General features: G+C 52.1%; 2 protein-coding genes across 3 annotated transcripts; one reads left to right on the top strand and one right to left on the bottom strand.

Moving 5' to 3' along the window:
• Window positions 1–327: 327 nt before the first annotated feature.
• ZIC2 (Zic family member 2) lies at window positions 328–5,956 on the bottom strand. 2 transcript variants are annotated; one of them, XM_032246156.1, is made up of 3 exons: window positions 3,910–5,381; window positions 1,968–2,131; window positions 328–1,764 (listed from the first exon to the last, which is right to left on the bottom strand). In XM_032246156.1, the coding sequence occupies exons 1-3, from the start codon at window positions 4,982–4,984 to the stop codon at window positions 1,411–1,413; spliced, it is 1,593 nt and encodes a 530-aa protein (XP_032102047.1). In that variant the 5' UTR covers window positions 4,985–5,381; the 3' UTR covers window positions 328–1,410. The 2 variants fall into 2 exon arrangements, with proteins under 2 accessions (XP_032102047.1, XP_032102048.1); XM_032246157.1 differs by having other exon boundaries at window positions 1,595–1,801; window positions 3,910–5,956.
• A 9,263-nt stretch (window positions 5,957–15,219) lies between these two features.
• ZIC5 (Zic family member 5) lies at window positions 15,220–24,098 on the top strand. The gene is made up of 2 exons (XM_032246155.1): window positions 15,220–16,993; window positions 21,298–24,098. The coding sequence occupies exons 1-2, from the start codon at window positions 15,463–15,465 to the stop codon at window positions 21,738–21,740; spliced, it is 1,974 nt and encodes a 657-aa protein (XP_032102046.1). The 5' UTR covers window positions 15,220–15,462; the 3' UTR covers window positions 21,741–24,098.
• Window positions 24,099–24,902: the final 804 nt, after the last annotated feature.

The raw sequence follows: 24,902 nt of genomic DNA, 5'->3' as shown, positions 1-24,902 counted from the left end.
TAAATCCAGCCCAAATAGCTGAAAGAAAGAAAGGCATTCCCTCAGATAATGGAGCCATTAGAAGCTCTGAAGGTTCCTGCCGCCATTCCTCACAGGGGCTTTCCAAAAATTTAATTCACTCTCAGCTATTAAACAAAGGACAAAGAAAATAATTTTGAGACCTTCTGCCAAAGGGGCGCTTTGGCTTGTTTTCTATGCAGAAACACACCTTCCTCCCCAGAATGCATGTGCCACCCGCCCATTCAGGCTCGCTACTGCTACCCAAGTCAATCCTCAGCTGCCTCTTTCCCCATTTTCTTTAATAACTTTGCTAGAAAAAATAGTATGTTCATGCAGTTTCAACACATTTTATTATATTTCTGTATGCATTACTCTCAAAACATCACAAGAAATGATCAAACCACTTAAAACCTTCAAATAAAAAATCTTGAAACAGTTTATGCCCACAATTGTACATATTTATAGTTAAGAAACATTCTTTATAAATATTGTTTCCTCTGTAGCAAGTTAATACCATAATTTAATTACAAATGGATAAATATGGTAACGGGTATTTACAGAAGGAAGGGTGTTATTACGGAAAAAGCTAACGGCACGACGTTTATTTCCCCCCCACAATCTTTCATACAGGAACTAACAAATTGAACTTGCAAAAGCACTACAACATCACATGTAAACCCAGCTAACAGAAAAATACATTCACAAGCGTTGGTGGTGGTGGTGTGTATGTGTGTGCTATGGGTCAGTGTGTTGAAGAAACAGAAGGGCGACTTTGGCACGGCTCGGTTTTTTTCCAGTCTATAGTTACATGAAGTTTACAATCAGGTTGCCTCATAAAAAGGAACACAATATTCAATACCACAATACAAAATAAACCATTTTCTTCCACATTACTTAAAAAGAAACCGGGTAAACTAAAAAAGAGAAGAGAAAGCCCATCACTTTGGGGAAGGGAAGGGGAGGAAGTCGGGGAGGAAGGCAATCCGGAGTTTTACAAATGGACAAACTTCTATACACCAAAAAGCCATTAAAACCACCTCGGAGAAGAAAGGAGGAGTCCGCTATGTACACAGTTTGTCAGAAGACTGGGAACAGGGTGGGAAAGAACGTGGGCATGGAGGTTAGCAGGGAGGTTTGGGTCAACATTTTTGTGGGTTTTTATTTTTTTATTTTTTATTTGTTTTATATTTTCAGCTTCAAAGACTCCGGAAGGGATATTTTTGCTCTTCATGCCTAGATTATTATTTTTTTAAAAAAAGTTTTAAAAATCCTTCTGCTGGTAAAATTTTCATCATCATAAAAATCAGATTCGTAATTTTAACAACATGATCACAAGGTGCCCTCGCTGCTAGCTGCGGGGAGGGTCGCTGCGCTGGGGTGGGAACAGGGAGTGGAGAGAGGCCCGATCCCTCACACGTACCATTCATTGAAGTTGGAGGAGAGGCCGCTGTGGCCCCCAGCTGTCCCGCTGCCCCCGCCAGAGCTGCCGCCGCCCCCACCGCCTGCCCCGCCGCCGCCCCCGCCGCTGCCGCCACCCGAACCGCCTCCCGCGCCGCCACTCCCCGAACCTCCGCCCCGGTGTACCGCGGACACCGCGGCCGCCGCCGCCGCAGCCGCCGCCGCTGCTGCTGCCGCCGCTGGGGACAGATTGGAGCTGCTCTGGGGCTCGGAGCTGGGGGACACCAGCCCCGGAGGCGTCGACGACTCGTAGCCAGAGCTGGCAGCTGGGGAGGATTCAGAGCCCTGCGGGGAGGACTCATGGACCTGCAAGACAAAAGCCGGGAGGGGGGACCAGAGGGGACTGGGTGTGAGTGCAGCTGCTGTGGGGCCGGGCCCCTGGGGGAAAGCACCCCCACAAAGGTCCCCATCGCCACCCCGACCCCTGGGGACCCTCCCAGGCCCGCTGAGGTGGTCCAGACCAGTGCTGCCCCGGTGCCTCGCCCTCCTCCCGGCCGCCGCGGTGGTACCTTCATGTGCTTCCGCAGCGAGCTAGGGTGCGTGTAGGACTTGTCACACATCTTGCAGAGATAGGGCTTATCGGAGGTGTGGACGTGCATGTGCTTCTTCCTGTCGCTGCTGTTGGCGAAGCGCCGGTCGCAGCCCTCAAACTCACACTGGAACGGCTTCTCTCCTGTGGAAGGCAAACACCGGCGCTGGCTGCAGACACCCAGAGCCTGCTGAGCCCTGGGCCGTGGGGGGCTGGGCCGCGGCGAGGGAGAAGGGCCTGAGGGGGCTGAGTCCCTTAAACCAATCCAATCCCCTCTGTGGCAGAACCGAGATCAAATTAACCGCCTTCTCGCCCGACAGTCCCGCTCATTTATTTAATATTTTACTTTCTCCCAGGCTGACGCCCATCTCCTCAAATTTCTCAGGAATGTGGGTAGCTCCTGGCCCTGCCTGCCTTTCTAGAGGGCTTCTTGGATTTGCAGCTTCTAACAAGTTGGTCTCGCCACAGAGAAGCTGTTATTATGACAAAATATTTGGGGCATTATCAAAATCACACAGGCTGCTGGGCTGCTGTCGGTTTCGCGCCAGGGCCAGTAAGCAATTACATTTGGAGTTGCTACGTGTTGTTTAGGGGCCGGGCTGTGGAGAGTGACTGAGCCAGTATTTTCCATCCAAAATTCTGCAAATGGAATTAACCACAATTCTAGTCTCACCTCCAGTCTTTAAAGAATAAGTTGAATGAAAGGTAAATACTAGAGATAAGGCAGCATCTAGTGATTGCGGAGAGGCACAAGCTGGTAAGTGAGGGTTGGGGAAGTCAGAAAAGCCTTTCAAAACCTCCTCGTTTAATTTTCTGGCGGTCCCTGCATCCGGTTGCCAGAATTCCAAATGCTTGGAGTCATTTAGAGGTGTGAGAACTCAAACCTCGTTCCACTTGGAAAGGGGATCATTTAACGTTAAATTCCATTAGCACCTAAATTGTTTCTTAAAGACATCCGCTCAGACACAGGACTCAAAAGCAAGCATTTCATGCAAATAAATTTCTCAAATTTTAAACCTTGTTAAAAGCTTGTCTAGCACCTCTGCTCCCTCCCTCCCCGGAAGAGAACAATAGGCCGCTGGCGCATCCCCACTTCGGAGTAAATATTGACGGGGGAAGTTGCTAAAACATTTGGCTTTCTTTTAGGAAATCGTCTGGCACGATTTTGGCTGAGACCTGGTCATAGATGAATAATCTATGAGGCAGGAGGCGCGTTCTTTTTCAGCTCTCTTCTCACGCGATCCCCCTGCGGGGCCGCGCTGCCTGGGGCTCTAGCTGACCTGGGTCCAAGTTGGGAATCGCAAACCCTCTGGTGCCCATTAGAGAATTTCACAAATTGCTGCGAAACCACCGTAAAGTCCCTGCGACCCACCCGGAACGGGCTTTAAAAACACTTTAAAAATGAGAAATGCATTACAGCTTCGGCTCACACCAGTCTCATTTAATGCGAAACAGTCCCGGGAAGGGCGTTTGGACCACGAGTGAAAGAAGTGGGAAAACACACAAACCACTCAAACAGACAGACACTCTGAGCAGAAAAGCACATTCAGACAAGCTGGCAAAATCCTCTCTAGGCTCGCTTCCCGGGCACCGAATTAGAGAGCAGTTTTATTTTGTGCTTTCTACTTAGAACGGAAATTATTAACCGGGGCTGAGCAAACCAAGCAACTGCATGACCGAAGCATACATTTGATGTGAGGCTGATCATTTAAAACTCGATTTCCGCACATGGAAAAATCCAGCCTGATAATATTCTTTCACCCTCCAACAAAAACAAGCGGCTGGCTCTCTCGTAGATGCAAAAAAACACCTCCCATCCCAGGGCCCCCGCTGGCGGTCTGCACCCAACGTCGGCACCCACAGCCCCTCTGCCTGTGCGTGTCTCCCCTCCGCACCTGGTCCCTGTCCCAGACCGCGGTTACCTGTGTGGGTCCTTTTGTGGATCTTGAGGTTCTCGGAGCGCGCGAAGACCTTGCCGCAGCCCGGGAAGGGGCAGGGGAAGGGTTTCTCGCCTGTGTGCACGCGGATGTGGTTGACCAGTTTGTATTTGGCCTTGAAGGGCTTGCCCTCTCGCGGACACTCCTCCCAGAAGCAGACGTGGTTGCTCTGCTCCGGGCCGCCGACGTGCTCCACGGAGACGTGGGTCACCAGCTCGTGCATGGTGCTGAAAGTTTTGTTGCAGCTCTTCTTGGGGTTGCTCAGCTGCTCGGGGTCGATCCATTTGCAGATGAGCTCCTGCTTGATGCACTGCTGCCGCATGTAGCGGAAAAAGGCACCGGGGTGGTGGTGATGATGGTGGTGGTGGTGGGCCGCCGCTGCTGCCATGTTCATACCCATGTTCATATTCATGGGGCCGTACTGGTTGTGGAGTTGCGCCGCCGAGTAGGGGTCGGTCCGCGGGCTGGCCACCTGGCGGTATTGCTCCGAGCGCCCGAACACCTCTCCAGGCAGCCCGAGGCGCATCTGCCCGTTGAGCACATTCTGCGAGCTGTGCGGCCCGTGCTGCTCTGGCAGGCCGGGGAAGAGGAGGTGGCCCTGCGCGTCCGAGTGCGCATGGTGTAGGCCGCCCGCGCCCGGTCCGAACAGCCCATGCTGCCCGCCACCTGGCGCCGAGTCCCCGAAGCCGCGGCTGCGGAACAGGAAATCCCGGGTGGAGTTGAAGGGCGGCCCAGAGTAGGAGCCAACGTGCGCAGCGTGGGGCCCGAGCGCTGCGGCCGCAGCAGCAGCTGCAGCAGAGCCGGGGTAGGCGCCGGGGCCCTGCGACGTGAACGCCGAGCTCTGGCCCGGGGACAGCTCGTGCGCGCCCGGGTTGAGCTTGAAGGCTCCCATGTGAGCAGCGGCCGAGTCAACGAAGCCGTTCTGTGCCGCCGCCAGGCTCAGTTCACGGTCCTGCATCTCGGCGGCCGCCGCCGCCGCCGCGGCGGCGGAGTGGTGATGGTGGCGCGCGAAGCTGCCCACCCCGATGGCCGGGAACTGGGGACCCGCGTCCAGGAGCATGGCCAGAGCGCCCGCCCGCCCAGGCGAGCCCCGCGCCTCCGCGCTGCCTAGACTCCCGCTCCCGATCCGCGCGGTGCGTCCGGCGGCCACCGGGCTCCAGGCGCAGGCGGCGGTGGTGGCGGCTGCTTCAGTCCTGGGAGCAGCTCTCCGGCGCCCGCCGCCTCCGCCGCCGCCTGGATCTGCCTCGGGCGGCCGGGAGCCGAGCGAAGGCGCAGAGAGGAAGAAGAGGAGGAGGCGGCGGCGGCGGAGGAGGCGCGGGAGGAGGAGGAGGAGGTGGAGGAGGAGAAGAGTCCAAAGCCAGGAGGAGAACCAAAGTGTATTAAAGGAGCTGCGGCGGGGGCGGGTGAGCAGGGCAGGGGAGGGCGGGCGGGAGGAGGGAGCCGGAGGGAGGTGTGGGGAGCCGAGAGGAGAGGGGGGCTACCGGGGGCGAGCACCGCGCAGCGGCCCCCACCCCTGCGCGCACCCGTGCGCGCACGCACACACTCACTCACTCGCACGCCCCGCGGACCCGGAGTCCGGCCGCGCCGAGCAGCGCCGGCAGAATGCAGTCACAGCCGCGGCGGGACCACGGTGCCTTAGCGCCGCGGCCGTGGGCACACCAGGCAGGCGGGCGAGGAGAGGACCGAGGCGAGCTCCGCGCTTGGCGCCCGGAGCCAGCGCACCAGCGTCTCCACCTGACCGCGGCGGGAGTGCCGGGGCGGCAGGCGGAGTCCACGCGTCCTCCACGGCGCGCTCCGGCTACAGCTCCCTCCCCCACGGCCCTGCTCGCGCCGCCCCGCGCGCGGCGGGTATTGTTCGGCGCGGCGGCCGCAGTGTTTAGCCCTCCTCGGCCTCGGCGCTTGGCATTGGCTGCGCCTCGCGTAGTAAACTTGCAGTGGCTACGAATTCCCCCAGATGAAGGCAGCAGCCCCGACGCTCCCCCTTTCTTTAAGTTGTGCCGGAGGAGGAGGCGGGGGAGTAGGGGGAGGGGGATGTGGGAGGGGAGAACGCAAGCAGGGGGAGGGGAGGAGGGGGAGGCTGGGCTGAAAAACAATAACAACAATAAAAAAAGTGATCTCTCGCTCCCTCTCTCCCTCCCACCGCTCGGCCCTGGGCGCTGAGCCGGGAACTAGCGGCCGCGCCGCGTGGACCGAGCGCAGTCCGCGGCCAGAGCGAGTGTGAGGCCCAGGCGGGATCCCTGGGCTCGGCTGCGGTGGGCTGCGTTGCCACCTCCTCTGTTGATTTCGGTGGGCGCCGCCGACGCCGCAGCAGCAGCCTTTTATTTTGTATTTTTTGTCTCCTCCTTTTCCTCTCCCCTCCCCCCGCGCCCCCTAGTCTCCCGCCCCGGCCTCCCTCCCTCCCACCCACCCACCCTCCAGCTCGAGGCCGGGTCCCCCGGTCAAACCGCCCCTTTAACGGCGGCTCCCGCCCCGCCCGCCGTCCCAGGGCCGCGATTGGCCACCGCGGCCTCGTCAATCCCGCGCCCCCGCCCCGCGGCCGGCCCGCCTCTCTGTCCCCGCGCCCCCTGAGCTGCTCGCGGCCCGGGCGGCAGCCGAACGTGCCCGCTGGCCCGGCCTGCCATCCTGCCGCGCTTCACCCGAGTGCTCGGCGCGGCGGCTTCTAGTCCCGGCCGACCGCGGCGCTCCCGGGAGCCGGGCGTCCAGCGTGGCGTGGACGTGCGCCCAGGCCGCGAGGTCTAGGCGTCCTCGGCCGGGTCAGGAATGGGACGCAGCCCAGCGCTGCAGTCCTTCCGCGTAGGCCACCGACTCCCTGGAGACCCGAGCAGCTCCCAGCGGACACCAAACACCTCGGGGGCGCCTGGCCCGAGCACTCCTGGCTGCTCCAGACGTGGCTAGCAGCTGGGTCGCCCGGCAGGAGGCTCTGCGCACCGGGACGTTTCAGGCCCGGGGCCCCGCCTGGAGCGCGCCACGAGGAGAGGGGAGGGCCGGTGTGCTGCCCGCTTGGCACCCTCCCTTCTCTCCCCCCTGCCTTTGTAAACTTGCTCTGTGGCATGGAAACCACAGGTGCAGGACGGTGGGCACAGAGAAAGCCAGGCAGTCCCCTTCTTCCCACCCTCCGGACGCCCACCCAGACACCGCCTTCACCGCCCCCCGCGGCGGCCCCGTCCGCCCCTTGACGCGCTGAGCTCCCCCCCCGCCGCTTGCGTCCTGCTCCGATTACAGCAGTAAACACTGGGCTGCGACCCCCGCGTGGAAGGGGGTTGTTTGGAAGTCGTTTAAAGACAGTGTCACCCTCAGGCTAAATGCCCAGAAGCCGGGCCGCCGCATCCTTGGGCTAGGAAATGTGGGAACGCCCGAGACCAAGCGAGGCTCAGGCCCGAGTTTGTCTGCGGGTCAGGCTCAGGGTCTCGGGAGAAGAAGCCGCCAGACTCCTCAGGGCTTAAACCTTCTAGAAAGCATATATATCCACTCCTTCTCCAGGAGCGGGGAGTGCCACCCGGGCGGTGGTCCGGCGGCGAGGCTGCTCCCGTGCGGCGCCTGGCCAGCCCTGCGGCCCAGGCTGACCGCTGCGGACATTTCCTATCCCGCCGCCCAAGTCTCGCGTTCCCGAGGTAACCAGAGAGGGAACCGCAGACCCCGGGGCTGCAGAGGTGTGAAAAGGACAGCCTGAGGCCAGCGCTTCGAGAGTGTTCGCCGGACTGGACTGGATAACTGCTTTTATTTATAAATCCCTAGGAGTTGAAATAAAATTAAACGAAGAGAAATAATCAATTTTCAGTATTATATGCTGAAATGAAATCAACAAAAACGCGGGAAGAATCCTCTAGCTCACTATGGCTGGCAGAGCCCGGGCTCTCTTGCGCCGGCTCAGGCAGCCTCTCCCGGCTTAAGCGAGTCTCTGCAGGTTGGCGCTGGCCGTAGCACCTAGCATAAGGGACCCAGTGCCCTCCCTCCGTCCCCGTCTTCCCTGTCATGGGGGTGGGGGTGGGGTGCAAGAAGGAGGGAGGCTATGGCATCCTGTCTGAAAGCAAGGCAGTTTGCCTGGAAGGTGGAGATTCTCACCTTTCTTGAAAGGAGGAAAAGTTCCCATTTCCACACCCCTCTCTCTGTGCATAAAAGGGGGCGGAGGGCACTAGCCAAACTGGCCCCCTAGACCTAGAGAGACCTGTGACAGAGACGCGGCCAGAAAAGAGAACTTCTCAGGCGGAAAGGCTGCCCTGCTACGCTGAATCCATTAAAAATTGCCCAGTGCAATTTTTATATTGCACACTTGTTTGTTTTATTCATCAATTTTTATGGGGATGGGAGAGGAGCGCGAGAGGAGAGTACCTGGAAAGGCTTACTCCAAAAATATTTCCGAAGGAAAGTGCTTTCTTGGAGATTGGTTGTGAGAATAGCAGACCTGCACATCCAGAGACCTCACTTCCCTTCCTTCTTTCAGGCCATCAGACTTCCAAGTCGTCCTCCTTTCCCACTGTCTTACCCCTCCCCAGTCCTCCCTCCCTCTCCTCTTTGACCCATTCTCTCGTTTCGCTTTGATTCCGCTTTTGCTGCGCCCGCGTTTGGGGATCGCGCGGCTGGACGCTCGCTCGCGCCGGATTCCGGGGGCCGTGCGCGGCCGGGCGGTGGGGCGGACGCCTTAATTCCCGCCGGAGACCCCGCGGGTTGGGCCCTCCTGACTATTCTTTCCCGGCTCCAGTTCTCCTCTCTCTGCAGGGCACAGAAGAGCTGAGCCAAGTTCAAAGTCACGTCGCCGTCCCTTCTCAGAAGTGCTTTATTTCTCTACAAACCGCAAAACCCCTTTACTTCATGACACTTTTTTTTTTAAAGGAAGGAAAGGGAAGAGAGAGCGAGAGAGAGAGAGAGAGAGAGAGAGAGAGAGAGAGAGACAAGGGAAAAAAAAAAAAAGCATGGAAAGGCTTTCAGAGTTACTGCCTCAAAAGTAGACTCGGGTTCCTTGGCTGAAGGAAAAAAGCGGCCAAGCGGTGTAGTGCACAGTTTGAGTGAATTCAGTTTTTCAACAGGTTTCTGGAAGGGCCCATCTGTGGCAGTGTCAGGCCCGCAGGACCCACAACTGTCTCCATCTGACAAGCATGTCTCTTCTTTGTAAGTTTCCCAAAAGTGTGCTTCCGAAATCTTACGGAGGCGGCGTGCGGCTGGGCCGCAGCCCGGGGCTTAAGCGGATCCGGCTCCAGGCCGCGCGGGCCGGTGTTCATTTCTCCGCAAGTAGAGGGAATGGCAGCGCAATGGAGAATTCAGGTTGTCTTCAAAAAACAGAAAATCCCGCCAAACACCAGAGCGCCCATCCACCAAAGCACCTCGTTGCGGTTTGTGGGCCTCTGTGAACAGTGTTGACTGAGGTTTTTGCTGGTATGGGGTGTGTTTTGTGTACCTATGCATAAATACATCATGTATGAACACTCTGTATCCTTACACACACATAGGCATGCACTGCTGGACAGGAAAAGCCAAAGAACAAGCAAATAAAATTGACCTTTGCATTGAAAAGCAGAAGCTCTTGGTTGCCACACCACTCAAACTTTTAATTTTCCTCTTAAGGAAGAAGGTGGAAATGGGGGTAGTGGGAAAGAGTTGAGAGAAGAAATGAGACAAACAAGTGACCCCCGCCCCCCCCAAAAAAAGGATTTCACAGGATTCCAGCACCATCATCTGTATCACAGACTCATAAATTCAACAAGATCATCAACAGGATATTAAGTTGCAGGGCACCTTTGATTCTGCCTTCTCAGCCACTCCTGGGCTGAGTGACCCCTGACCCATGAAGGACCACATGTGTGGTGGGGGAGCCCCCTCTATAAAACCCACCTAGAACAAAAGTTCTTTGTTAGGGCTTTAGAGAAGTGTAATGTAAAAGAAGGGGAAATTGTGAAAATCTCAGCCAATGTTGTAACTTTTAAATACCATTTGTAAGAAGCAGGGGTGCTCAATGAGGTTGTGATAGGATAAGACCCTCTCCAGTTTGCCAAAAGAATGTATTTTCTTCCTACAGTTAAAATTTAATGTTCTGTAACTGGGCTTATAAAACGTCTCTATATAAAATATGTGCTCACCAGCAGTTTAGTGATAGGGATGTAATATTTGTGTATTTGTCAAAAGGGACTCAGAAAAAATAGAAGCCATCAGTCACCTTGGCCTTTACCCCTGGATTGGTGGTAGTCAGTGGTTGTGGTTTTGCTAAAGGAAGAGAATTAATTGTCCTTACTTGTCTCCTCTTTTCCTGATGGTACTGTTTCCACTGCTGCAAAACAAACAAAACCAAACAACAAAAAATAGGAGGCATTAGCTTATGTGAATGTGTTTAATTATTCTGAAGACCTATCCTTTGGGCTCCCAGGCGAACTATATCCAGAGAGATTGAATACAGATGACAGGCAAGCAGCTTTCCAATAAACTGCAGTATTATTGCAATAGACTTTGTAATACAATTTATGCTGTCATTCATAAATAGCAATGCCATATGTCAACCATATTGCTTACACAAGTAAATCCATCAACGTGTCACTATTTGATTTATCTCAGCAGCTTCTTCAAATATTGAAGTATAGATATTGGAAAGGGTGTGGAGTGGGAGGAACTACCCAAGAAATTTGAGATTTTATTTTTAACTGCACAACCTCTACTTCTCCTTTATTTCCCATCCAAAAACATCCTAAAGGATAAGAAATGAAGGGGAGGAGAAGCACATCGTGGGGCCAATAGAAATAAATATTGAGTGATTATATGAACTGTGAGCATGTAAGAGAGTTCTGTGGTTGTTTTGACCTTCTGGGCATATTTTGGAACAATAATGCATTTCCCAAGAAATTATCAATCCTAATGGTCAACTGTAGGTCAAAGGTCTTTCTCCAACAACCTCCATCTCTGAGGGTAAAAATGATTGCAAACCAAATGAGAGTATTTGATGACAGGCAGATTTTATTCAACTTATTCTTTAGTAGTAAGGAAGTAAAGGAAGTGATAGTTTTTCAATGGCTTTCAGCCACAAAGGTGAGGTGGACGTGGGATAGGCCAACTTCATAACTGTACAAACAACAACCAGACAAACCAAATCCCCACGGAATCCAACATATCAGTCACGGTCACACAGCCCCAGTCTTCTGCCTTTTCATCCTCATGAAGTCTACATAAGTGTGATAGTGCTATTAGAAGAAGCACTTTTCTGTTTTCTGGTTACTCTTAGCTCCACACATATCTGTGGAGCCTCAGGACTCAGGGCCAGCTCAGGAGGGCGGTAACCCTCGGAGAACCCCTGAGAGGGCTGTGAATTGCGGAGTGATTCTTAGCACCCAAAGGCCCTGGGCCAGTCGCAGTTCCCACGCAAGTCAGGTGGTCAGTGGCCAAGGCTGGAGGGTGGGGATGGGGAATCCGATCCCTGCCCCGTGCAGACAGGGCAGGCGACCAGGAGAGGCTGCCCTGAAACTCCCTGCATAGCGCATGGCGAACCTGATTTGGGAAAAGCCCTTGAACCACAAGTCCCCATCACTTAGGGCCCTGGCGCAGCTCTACTAAAATGCAGCTGTGCCGGTGCCTTTGCCTACCTCGCCCTAGCTTTTAGGGAAGGTCTGAGTGGACCATCAGGCCCTTCCCAGTGTCGGCTAGCAACCCCCCTCCTGTTTAGCACCCACTGGCGCCCTTGGGCTGGGCTTCAAAGGTCCTTCGATTCCTCTAGTAATTCGGGTGACCCATTCGCCCTTGAACCCGCCTCTGCCGTGACCCAAATGGCACTAGATGCTCCAAACCCGCCGACACCCAGCCCTTCTGCAGGGAGGCCGCACTCACAGAAACCACGCGGGACCAGCGGGTTGTAAAGCAATTGCAGAGGCAATAAAAGGCGGTTCGGTGGGTCCCCCAGCTCCTTTCTTGTCCACCCCACCGTCCCCCCCCCCCCAGTTTCCCCTCCCTCTGCCTGCAGAAACAATCAAACAAAGGCTCAAAAGCCAGGAAATGTCTAATTCACTTCCCTTAGAGTTTATTAATTGCCCATACCCATCGCAGGAAACTTGGCTGTGTTCGGTGACACACCGAGGGCCCCGGGGAGCGGTGGAGCCTCAGTCCCCCGTCCGCGCAGCGGGGAGCCGAAAGCGCCAGCCCGAGCATCCCCAGAGATCGGGTCCAGGGGGCTCCAGGCAGCTGAGCGCGGTTAGCTCAGATAACCTGGGTTCCAGTTAGCTGGCCATTTACTAGGCCTCTCACCTCCCCAGCCTCCTCACACCTTTGTCTGGGGCTGGAAGGAGGCTGGGGTTGGGGGTGCAACCTAGAGGTCTGGAAATAGGTGCCCTGCAATAGCCCTTGCTAACTCCAGAAAGGATGTTTCCATGTTTCCATGGCTTGCCACTTTGCTGCCTCCACACAGGCATCTCCACTGTAAAACGCAGAAAGGGGCATGGGTTTGAGGATTGGCCCTGACGACCAGCACCACCGTCGAAACATACGGGCCAAACCCACAGAAGGAGAATGGACATAACGCCTTCCACAGCCACCTGCTTTTAAAACTAGTATTATTATTCCCTTCAGCGCCCTGGAAATTGTTGGTGTTTATTTAGGAAGTGTGACACAGTTATTGGGTCTTTAGAAACTTGGGATGTTAAGGGGGTTTGATTTGGTTCCCAAATAGCTTGAAAAAGAAACAGCGCACCTGGGGTCAGGCGGGTCATCACAATAACAAAAAGGGTTTCTACAAAATAAAAAGCTCTTTTATAAAGAAAGGCAATCCCGGAAATCCACTGCAAGCCTTCCTGATGACCATCTAGCTAGGCCTATTCTCAGGTTTAATTGGCAGGCGGTTTATTGGCGCCTTATTGGTGTTGATTGAAATTTTGCTCCCAGTCTTTTATTTTAAGAATTAGCATCTCAAGTCGATTTACCTGAGTCAATTATCTTTTTAGGGTCCAGGTTTGGTCATAAATTTGCAAATATTCATTAAACTCACTTTGTAAATATCCCTCTTTCCTATCGCTCCCCAAATCTCTATTATTTCCTAAGAAGTCTTTTCTTTTTTAAGGCTTCCATAAAAAGAAATTGATCAGGGAGCTATATTTGAATTAAGACATATTAAATCGATGACAGATACATATCATGCTGTGTTTAACAAGAGTTGTACAAGGAGGCGGGTTCCAGATTCCGCACGGCTCTGCTGCACCATTATTCACATTTTTACAGCCTTTCCTTCATGCCTTCACCCATTAAACCATTAAATTTCAGCAATTCAATAAAACAAAGCAGTTATAATTTTGACGAAAAGCTATTTTGAAGGGGGTGGAGGTACCCATTTTATTGCACAATAAAAATGCTCAACAGTCCATATTAAAGGCTAGGTTGTGTTTATTTTCTTCTTTCTTTATTTATTCTTTTTGTTTTGTTTTGTTTTTACTTATAACCTGCAGGATTGAACCCAAAGCTGCCATTACTGCAAGAATTAATGCTTATTGCCAAGAAATTCAAATAAAGGAAAGGCATCGTAAATGTTCTGAGAGGAAATCAAGACGGTGATGATAATTCCAAATGTAATGCTTTCTTCATAAACCATCTATAAAGATGGCACAGTTCTCGATCGACCTTCGCCTGGTTGGCTTGAAATGTTTTAAGTGTTTGACACAAAAAATTGTGAAAGGACTCGTCCTCTCCAAATAGAGATGAGGATTTTGTTACTGCTGTTTATTAAATTTTTTTCGTTGTGTTTCCACACACACCTTTAATTCCCCATATTTGAACTTCATTGAAGCTTAAAGGAAAAGTCCATTTGGAATTTGATGGTAGCATTGTCTTTGTTTGCTTGTCAGTTTTATACAAGAAAGGACATTCCTAAGTCTCATACCGAAGCCCCCTGTTAAACATCGTTCATACCAATGTAAATGGTGCTATCTAATCGACTCTTTTGAGAATATTTCTGATTACTTCCCAGGATCATCGCCCCGATAATGGCTTTGTGCGGTCTACTTTTACTTGGACTGCAAACGAATTAAGTTGGAAACATGTTTTATTGTATCTCCAAAGGAAAAAAAAATCACATTCTAATCATTATCACTTTTTTTACAAGTAATGTTACGGATGGCAGCAAAATAAAAAATTAAAAACCCTGGACTTTAATATACGAGCATTTTGAAACATCACAAATTTCAAAGAATGCTTTCTTTTAAAATCTGAAAAGGACGCTTTGGGGCACTACAACCCCTAACTTGGGGGGAGGAGCCCCACATTTCTCTGTCTGCCAAAAAGTGATGCAGGAAATTTCTATTTTAAAAAAATCTATTTGTTACCAAACCACTGGCAAGGGATGGGATTCGCTTTTTAGAAAGCCAGTTTTTATGGTTTTCAAATAAGACATCTTAGAGGTAGACTGGTTTATTAGAAAACGATAAGGTGAAATATTATTAGCAAATAAAAAGCAAATATATTTATTGATTTCAAAATAATATTTTATTGGATCAGTTCTAATTGTGGACCGGTCAATGAAACTGAGGCATACATGTGGACTGTGACCTGGACTGGAAGGAGAACTTCTGCTTAAAGGACGGTGCTTATTTAGCGGCTTGTCTCTGAAGAGATGCCGTTTGGCCTGCCCTGCCACTGTATACCCGAAAGGCAAAAGTTAGAATCGCTGCCCGATTTCCTCTCCCCCGCCCATACTGTAGATCTAATTGAAAGTGGCAGATCTAGAACCGATGAGTAGTGAGATTACACTTCGAGCCAACTCCTTTGAACCATGTTGAAAAGGACTCCATGAGCTAAAAAGTCGAGGTAAAACGGTTCCTCTGGGGAAATACTTATTTTGACTTCACCTGGTGTTTCGCGGAGCCAAATCATTGAAGTTGTCTTGCAAGCAATAGACTTTATCTTCTTCACTCCGTCTACTGTCTGTGCGCCCTAGTTCAGAGCTAGGCGGGTTGGGTGTCCAAATAAGAAGTTTCTAGCATCACCACTACAGGTAGGACGGGCTGTTCACCCTCCTCCCCGAAAGAGCAGCCTAGGGCCCTTCCACCCCGCAAGGAAGGTGGAGGTAGAAAGTACTTGGGTGCCAGAAGGCACACAGCGAGAAGTGAGGTCGAGGTTTTTGAAACTGGAACTTTGCTCCTAGGGGGACCCCAGCCCCTCACCACCCCGCGCCCTCTGCCCGGGTGCCGGCGCGCGCTCCGTGAGGTGCGTCTGGGGAAACGCCGGGGGCTGCGCGCGCAGGCCAGGCTCAAACTTTCTGCAAGTGCAACTTGGGCATCCCTGCGGAGGCGGGGATGCGGGGCTCCAGCAGAGGAGGGGCGCTTGGGGAAAGCGCAGGCGGCCGCGAGCACGGGGGCGGATCCCCGCTGGGCCGAGGGCCTGAACAGGAGCCAATCGGGCAGCCGAGGCTACTGCCAATCACGCGGCTCCCTCCAATCCCACCCGTGCCATTTCCAAAATCTCGGTCCCACTGTGCAGCTCAAATGTGGTGTTCACTCTGCCAATCGCTGGAGGATAGAGTGGGAACAGGAATAAGCAGAGTTAGGAGGCCAGGACAAAAGAAGTTAAAGAGCGCCTAGTATATACATGTTTTTGAAGGCGGGCAGAGGGAAAAAAGTCCCCCCGGTGAGGGTCTATGGGCCTGATTGTGTAGTTCTGATGGAGCCCCCTTTGAGCAAGAGGAACCCGCCAGAGCTGAGATTAGCGGATTTGGCAACGGCTCAGGTCCAGCCGCTTCAGAATATGACAGGCTTCCCGGCGCTGGCCGGCCCGCCCGCCCACTCCCAACTCCGCGCCGCCGTCGCGCACCTCCGCCCGCGGGACCTGGGCACTGACCCCGGCGTGGCCACCACTCCGCTCGGACCCGAGCACATGGCCCAGGCAAGCGCGCTGGGCCTCAGCCCTCCCTCCCAGGCGCTCCTGGCACACCCCGAGGCTCCGGCGGCCGCCGCCCTTGCTGCAGCCTCGGTCGCGCACCCTGGCGCCGGCAGCTACCCCTGTGGCGGGGGCAACAGTGGCGCGCAGCCCTCTGCGCCCCCGCCCCCCGCCCCCCCCCTTCCTCCCTCCCCTTCACCCCCTCCCCCTCCCCCGCCTCCTCCTCCTCCTCCTGCCCTCTCGGGCTACTCCACCACCAACAGTGGCGGCGGCGGCAGCAGCGGCAAAGGCCACAGCAGGGACTTCGTCCTCCGGAGGGACCTTTCCGCCACGGCCCCCGCAGCGGCCATGCACGGGGCCCCGCTCGGAGGGGAGCAACGGTCGGGCACCGGCTCCCCCCAGCACCCGGCCCCGCCTCCCCACTCGGCCGGCATGTTCATCTCAGCCAGCGGCACCTACGCTGGCCCGGACGGCGGCGGCGGCCCGGCGCTCTTCACCGCGCTGCACGACACGCCAGGAGCCCCCGGCGGCCACCCGCACCCGCTCAACGGCCAGATGCGCCTGGGGCTGGCGGCGGCGGCGGCAGCCGCGGCGGCTGAGCTGTACGGCCGCGCCGAACCGCCCTTCGCGCCGCGCTCTGGGGACGCGCACTACGGGGCGGTGGCTGCCGCTGCGGCCGCCGCCCTGCACGGCTACGGAGCCGTGAACTTAAACCTGAACCTGGCGGCTGCGGCGGCGGCAGCAGCGGCCGGGCCCGGGCCCCACCTGCAGCACCACGCGCCGCCCCCGGCGCCGCCGCCGCCGGCGCCCGCGCAGCACCCGCACCAGCACCACCCCCACCTCCCAGGGGCGGCCGGGGCCTTCCTGCGCTACATGCGGCAGCCAATCAAGCAGGAGCTCATCTGCAAGTGGATCGACCCCGACGAGCTGGCCGGGCTGCAGCCGCCGCCACCGCCACCGCCCCCGGCCGGCGGCGCCAAGCCCTGCTCCAAAACTTTCGGCACCATGCACGAGCTGGTGAATCACGTCACGGTGGAGCACGTGGGCGGCCCCGAGCAGAGCAGCCACATCTGCTTCTGGGAGGACTGTCCGCGCGAGGGCAAGCCCTTCAAGGCCAAATACAAGCTCATCAACCACATCCGTGTGCACACCGGCGAGAAGCCCTTCCCCTGCCCCTTCCCGGGCTGCGGCAAGGTCTTCGCGCGCTCCGAGAACCTCAAGATCCACAAGCGCACTCATACAGGTGGGTGTCTGTCCCCGGCCGCGCCGCGGCCGCCACCAACTCCTGCGCCGCCGCCGCTTCCACCGCTGCTTCTCCTCCTCCTCCTCCTGCTCGCCTTAATTTTTTCCTCCTTCTGCTGCTTCTCTTCGCATACGTATAACCCGGACATGTGACTTCTTTTTTTTTCTCTCCCCCTCTTTTTTTCTATGAATAAGTAATTCGATAGCACACACAGGCCCCGCGTTGGGTTGCCACACGGCGGAGTCTCCAGCGCTCCCGCAGCCCCTCAGCCGGGACAGGCAACGCGCGCCAGCCGCCGCCACCACCACCTTGGAGCAGATGCTGGAGAAGCTGGAGCAGGAAGGCGCCCAGGACCGTCGGCAGCCCCCACCCGTCCGGCCTCGGGAAGTCGGGGAGGGCGATGGGAAAAGAGGCCGGAGCCGCCCTGGCAAGCGCCTCGCTTCCCACCGGGTCGTAGGCCCCGCGCGGTCGCCGAGCTCCGAGGACCGAGCGTGGGATTTGCTGCGGGATTTAGGCCGCTCGAGGCAGCCCCTCCGGGAGGGGAAGGGAACCCTCTGGGAAGACACGAATGCGCTTTCGGGCCCCCAGAGACCACTCGCATTCGCACTCGCCCTCCGTCGCACACCCCTTACGTACACCTTCGCTTGCATGCGTCTCCCACAATTTTACACTCATGTCCTCCCGTGCGTGCACCCCATTCCCGCGACACCGACACCTGTGTGTCCTCACACTCACACCATTTACGCGCCCCACGCGCTCTCTCGCACGCAGTATCATACTCGCCCTGGAGGGTGCTGGAGTTAACATATGTCCTAGGGAAGGTTCTAGTTGAAGGAGGACCGAGCCTCCCGCCATCGGTGAGGCCTACCCTGTCGTGGAATTCGGGGGACGCCTTCGGCGTCGTAGGGACCCTCCCATCCCCCCTCAAGCCCTGCCTCTGGGGGTCCCACAGCTCTGAGGAGGGCGACTGCAGCTCGGGGCGGTGGGATGGCTCCTGTGGGTCGTGTGCCCCCTTTGAGCGGACGAGCGCGTCGGGCGGAAGCGCTGGTGAGCGTGAGCGCAGTCGGGATTTATAGGGACAAACACGATTACCCCTCGGAGGACACTTAAGTAACAGGAGTTTACGTTCAGTAATCACTTGGCTGATTTATCGGCGCTGCCGCGGCCAGGAGGCAGCGGTCAGGGCTGGGGGCGCTCGGGGCTCTGCGGGGGCAGCCGAGTCGGGGTGGCCCGAGGCAGGAGCCTCGGCCTGGCTCCAGCTTGCCTTCGTGTCATAGGCCTCCCCTGCCGGCCTCCTGATGGCCGGCGGGGAGCACGTTTTCCCTGGAGCCCTGTTTCTTTCTAATCGGGATCAGTCCGCCTTAATGATTTTTCCAGAAGGAAACTTCCCAGGAGGCTCTCGTAAAAACGCCCTGGCCAGCTAAGCCGGCTGCTCGCTCCTGTGCCCAGCACTTCTCGGCCGGGCCAGGTCCAGGGACCGTGAAGCTGCTCCCCACCTCGGCCCCCAAAAGGAGCCCCCAAGCGCGGTGCAGTGCGCGGACTCAGGCCCTTCCCGCCAGCCTAGGCCTGGCCAGGGAAGCTGACTTCCCTTCGCAGGTACCTGGAGCTGTGAGCGTGGAAGCCGATCGGGACCCCGGCGAAACGGTCCGTCCCCCCGCCTCCTGTCCCGGATGGCTTCCCGGGCCGCCCGCGCGTGCGTGGGGTCGGGGCAGCGGGCGCAGGGGACCCTGGGTGCCGAGGGGACCTGTGGCCATTGGGTTTTTGGCTCCGCGTCTCGTGGACGGTTGCATTTTCTGTCCCCTCCCGGCGGCCGCGTGGGCCCCACCCGGTGGAGCTTGGGGGTTCTTCCGGGAGGGATGCGGGCGCCTTGGGTTCAGAGTCCAACCATATCGCGGTGTTTCTGGGGGTCCCTGGGCCTCTCAGCCATCCGTCGTTGTGTCCTGAGAGGGTCCATCCGGACTTACTTCCCTCCCTGCCACGCCGCTCTCCTTTTTGGGGGTTATCCGGGATCCCGGAACGGATTGATCAAAGGGACTAATCCCCGAGCCACTCCCGAAGGCCCCTTTCCTGACCCACGTGCCCCCAATTCCGTTTATAACCGTCCTGCGGGCCCGACTCGTGTGCTCTCTCGGGAGAGGAAGCTGCTAGGAGCTGGCGGTGCCCGCACGTAGTTCCTTACTTTCCCATAGGCTCCAGGCTCTCAAACTCTGTAAATAGTTAAATTCTGACGTGACCCGTCTGTCGGAATCTTAAAAGTAAACACTGAGGTCTCTCAGCCTTTCCAGTTAGGTAGAATTTGCTCATTCCCTTAGGTCCCCTGAGCACACGGGCCGTGGCCGTTCCATTGCCCTGGCCTGGTTCTCTGCTGTTTCTCCGAGCACCTCTTCCTTTATTTACCTCTAATGTTCCACCTTGCCTTCCAATCCCTCCCTTTCCTGAATCTAGTTGTTTGCCTTTTTCATGTGCAGTGGAGGAGTTAGCAGTGTTCAAAGCGTTTATTCACAATCCGGGATATGTAGGTTGAACAGAAACATGACCATGCTGAAAGCAGCATTGCATTTTTCGTAGGGTGGGTGAGTAAACCCACTTACGCCTCCACATTAAAGAAAGGCTGATTTTAATTTTTTAAAAAGAATGTGATGTTAACTTGGTCTTATCTATGACTTAAAGCGTAATATAGAAATCAGGACAAATCACTGTTTTGATAAAAAGGAATTTGCTTTGTTTTTGGTGAAACTCATCCACAGAGAATTTTTAGAGGTTGCGATTATCATGGAATTGTGTTGTTTCTCTCTTTATATATCACTGTAGGAGGCATATTTGAATAATGTCTAATTCTATTTTAAAACAGTATTTCCATATAGGGAAAGTTAAATTCCAGGCATCCATCTGAATACTCTCAGATGTGCTAGCAGACTCTGCCACTGAGGCAGTTATCGTTGGCAAAACTCACTGCAGTAAAATACCTGTACAGGGGTTGCAAGAAAATTCACCACAGAAATGTGTGTACACTAAGCTGAGGCTTCATAGTTTCTTTTTGAAAATAAGTTATCCAAAACAAGGGAAAACGTCCTACCTAGTATATCACCAGAGGAGCTGCTGAAATGGGAGCAATTCACCTTTATTTTTAAATTATTTACATAAAAGAGGAAAATATTATTAATACAATAATATGAATAAAATGATTTGTTCAATTCTGGACTCAACTATATCAAGTTCAGGGATGCCAAGGGGAGAGGGAAAATGCAGTTAGACTGTTGCTTGCTGTCTTCCTTTTCTTGCTATTTAACACCAAAATGTAGTGTGGCTGAATTTCTCTAGTTGTCTTATTAAGTATTTCCATTTCCTGGACTGGAGGCCTTGTGTTTAAAGGCATTGTGTTCTCGGGGTGGTTAGGTCAGCTTCAGGAGGTGTCAGGCCAAAAGACCCTTGCCTTTTTCAGAAAATCTTTTTGACTATTAAGCAATGTAGTCAAATGTACCATACTTATGGTATAAGGTAAAGGTACGTTCTGCTAAGGTTTGTGGTCTTTATTAATGTTTGTTATGGCTCTGTACTGCTGTGCTCTTAACCACCCTGCAAGTAGTGAGGAGAGCTGTAGAATGCAGAGGCCAACAGCCTATTCTCTGCCCAGCTAGCCCTGTAAAAACCGAGTGCTGGGAGTGTGTTTCACAGGTGCCTCTGTTTCTAAAGAAAGGCATTGTTTTGTTTTACCTCCTTCCCTTTCCCAGCTCCACATTCTCTCCTGCTGCCCCTCTCCATCAATGAAATGCTGGGGAACACTGAAAGGAAATGCCATTATTATAATTTTACTGTACCCCCAGTTTACTTTTAATTTAGTGTATGTGTTTGTTTTTTTTCTTTCTTATATGCTTACTTCCGCCTGTGGCTTTGGAAGTATCATTTGTGTTTATTTTGACAGTAGGATCTCCTGCTTGTGTCTTTGAGTGTACAGACCCTGAGGGGAGTGTGTCTGTTGGGGGAGGGGGTCTGCGGGTCCCAGGTGGGCTTCAGTGTTATATACTGCTCTTAGTTCAGCACTGGGGATCTCACCCTGACCCCTCTGGGACTGCAGGGGCTGACAGCCTCTTAGGAGCCCAGGTCCAAGCAAAGCCACCAGGCCAGTGGACTCCAGGCCCATCCTTGAAATATCCCTTCCCTTTTATGAATTAGGAAGAAGAATTAGGCTGGGAGGTGGTCTTTGGGAGAATAGGAAAAACACATCCTTGGTTCTGCTCCAAGGCTTCTCTCAAGTGAGGGGTCTCTGGAAAGCCATTGTTGACTCTTCCTGTGTTTTGTTGCAGGGGAAAAGCCTTTCAAATGTGAATTTGATGGCTGTGACAGGAAGTTTGCTAATAGTAGTGATCGGAAGAAACATTCCCATGTCCACACCAGTGACAAGCCCTACTACTGCAAAATCCGAGGCTGTGACAAATCCTACACTCACCCAAGCTCCCTGAGGAAGCACATGAAGATTCATTGCAAGTCCCCGCCACCTTCTCCAGGACCCCTTGGCTACTCATCAGTGGGGACCCCAGTGGGTGCCCCTTTGTCCCCCGTGCTGGACCCAGCCAGGAGTCGCTCCAGCACTCTGTCCCCTCAGGTGACCAACCTCAATGAGTGGTACGTTTGCCAGGCCAGTGGGGCCCCCAGCCACCTCCACACCCCTTCCAGCAATGGAACCACCTCCGAGTCTGAAGATGAGGAAATTTACGGGAATCCTGAAGTTGTGCGGACGATACATTAGAATTTATGATTAATAATAATAAGTGAAATAATAAGTGGGAGTCCTTGGACCACTTCCTAACCTGAGACAATGCTGAGCCTGAGACAAACCCGTGCCTCAGACTTGCCACCGGGTCTAATTAGCCCTATTTATTCAGTATGAAACCCTATGGTGTTTGTACATTTAATTAATTTAATTAAGATATTTGGGCTTTTTTTTTTTTTTTCTCTTAAAAAACAAACAAAAAACAACCAAGCTGGACTTGTACATTGCAGGAGGACAGGGCTGGGGGCAAATTGTACCAAGAAAAATGGAGAGATTAGTTAGTCGAGATACAGACTGCTGATGCAATATATATATATATATATGTATGTATTTTTTTTTTTAAAGGGGGAGAAAAAGAGCATTAAGTCAGAACTTAACACAGCAACAAGGCCCTCTGCATTTCCTGGAGTGCCTCTCAAATGCCTTTAACACCATACTGTAGGCTGCTTTTGAGCCTCCTTGCTGGACCCTAATTCTGCCAAGGCCTCTTGATTGTAAACTACACACCTGCTGCATTGCCAACAGATCCTGGACTGTACCTGTGTCCAAAAATATTTGTAAAAACCCTTTGAGTTTATTATTTGTAATTTTTAATTTTCTGATCTCACCTTAACACAATATTTTTATACAGGATTATTTCTTCAGTATTCTACTGTGTGATTAAAAAAAAAAAAGATGCAGCAACCTTAATATATCTCCATATCTTGTGCTACTGTGATTGCTCAAGCAAAAGTGGAGGGAAGAAAAGCTGCTGCAATAAGACAACTGTGAAACTGTGATATTTTATAAAATAGAAGAAATTCAAGTGCTTTCTTTTTCCTCTATGGTGTTGTTTTTTTTTTTAAATCTGAATTCTCAGATGCTGCCTCCTAACTGTCCAAACTTATTGTGTAATAAAGAGATTCTGTTTTCGATCCTATGTTCTTTGGGATGCCAACATTCACAGTCAAGTCTTGTGGAGGTGTGATGATGGCATCATGCCTATTTTTTTGGAAAGCTGTTGTTTTTGATAAACAGGCCAACCCCTCTTTTATACTGTTGTATCAACCTTTTAAAAAGTCTATTTTTCAATGCCTGAAGCTGCATTTTAATGCATTTTCTTCCACCTGAGCACTGAGCACACCAAACTGGAATCCATTTGAAAATGACAGTGTGTGAAGTGTATGATTTACATTAAAAGAGGGGAGGGAGTTGCCATACATATTAAAATTTTTAAAAGGTTTATAGTTACCACCAAACACTGATGAATGTGCGACCTTTGCCAGAGCTGTCAAGCTAGGATAAAAAAGGTCAAGGACCTAGGACAATAACTCTTAGTCAATTTATTTTCGGTTGGTACAACACATCTCCCGTGCAAAATGTAGTCCATCAGAAACATCATACAGATATACTAAAGAGCACTAATTTATCCTTAGAGACCCTGAAGACACCCCCTCCCCAGGGTTTGTAGAAATTTGTTTTGTGTGCTGTGAGTGGTTGATGTAGTCTTGTCATTGTTAATAACTTGTATGTGAACACTATTATTTGTACAGTTGAATTAATTTATTTTCAGACATCATCCTTTTTTTTTTTTTCCTGGAAGAGTTCAAAGCACACCAAAGAATTATATTATACATTTTGGTGAAAGATTGTCATTTATGATCCATGGTTTATTTAATTAAAAAAAAAAGGAAAGAAAATGGAAAAATATATTTTTAAGCTTACTTGAATGAACAATGTAATGTGAAAACCAAGACTCTTCCTGCATGTCTTTTTTGCATTGTGTTGATGAGATTATATATAGTTTATAGATATATTATATGACTAGTACAGTGCATGGTGCTGTCACTTGGAAAGCCTTTCAATGTTGTCTTCAGATTGTTATGGTGAATATGAAACATGCAGACCCTCCTTTATAAAGAAAAAGACCGTAAAACTTGAATATGAGATAATTTTACATTTTAAAAGTTTATTTGATTTTCATATTATTCACTTTCAAAGCCCTTTCAAACAGAAAAGATAAGTTATGAACTTTTGGGGGGATAATTTATGTATCGTAAACTTATTAGAACAAAATATTCCTGATGTATAATGAGTTGTTTTATTTATACAACTTTTTCAATGGTAGTTTGCACTATTCTTTATTATGCTACAGGTTTATTTATTATGAAACAAAGGAATATGTATTTTATGTATTTTGCCATACATAGGTTAACTCTTTGCCACAGATTTATTGGTTCTTGATACACCTAAAATAAAAACTTAAAATGTGTACCTCCAATAGAGAGCAAGCAAGAATGATTATGAAGTAACAAATTTAATAAAGGTATTCTTATTATTATTGCTGATGTTTTACCTATTGGCGTATCTCTCATTCTCTTACAAACAGAACAGGTTGTGCTAATTTGAGTCAATGTCTTCCCTTGATCTCTTGATTTCTTAGCCTCTCCCCAAGCAATGTAATATTTTTGTTGCCTGGTTTAACTTCCAGCTTACAAGCTTACCTAGGAGCCATGAGATTTTTATGAAGACTAAGCCTTGCAGGCAATACCTAAAGTAGCGTAAATCTTTTGGGTGATTGTATTTATTTGTTAAAATAAGTAATATCCTGAGTGATTCTAATCAGTGAAAAGCTGAAAAGTGAATTTTAGCATTTCTTTGGTGCCTAGCCTCCAAAAGGAAAAAAAAAAAAAAAAAAAAAAAAAAGAATGAAGAAAACTTGGAGGGAGGGACAGTGAGGCTTCTAGACACAAAGAAGGTGGAAGCAAAATCGGTCAGGGGCTGAGATGGGTATTGAATCACACTGAGTAGTGGACATCGAATGCCTCTTACAGCGTGGGAGATCAAGATGCAGTTTTACTGTAGTTTGGTCTGGAAGTTGAGTGGCTATTGGTAATGTAAGCTCAGCATTTTGGGGCAGGTGTGTAGAACAATTAGATTCTTGCATGACAGCAAAATATTCAAGTGGCTTAAATGAAGGTATTTGGCTATGCACAGGTTTACTAGGCTGGATGTTTGCTTGCGTTTTTGTTAGCAGATACAAAACTGATAAAGGCAAATAGTTAAAAGCAGTTGCTAGTAATGTCAATAAGCATTTCTCTGAAAGGTTATAGTGGCTTTTGAGAGTCAGGTTTGTTAAATGCAGTAAAGGTGAAACAG

Source organism: Sapajus apella, unplaced genomic scaffold, assembly GCF_009761245.1.
Source record: "Sapajus apella isolate SASKATOON/1434 unplaced genomic scaffold, GSC_monkey_1.0 scaffold60, whole genome shotgun sequence".
NCBI lineage: Eukaryota > Metazoa > Chordata > Mammalia > Primates > Cebidae > Sapajus > Sapajus apella.
This window is presented reverse-complemented; position numbering and strand designations above follow the sequence as displayed.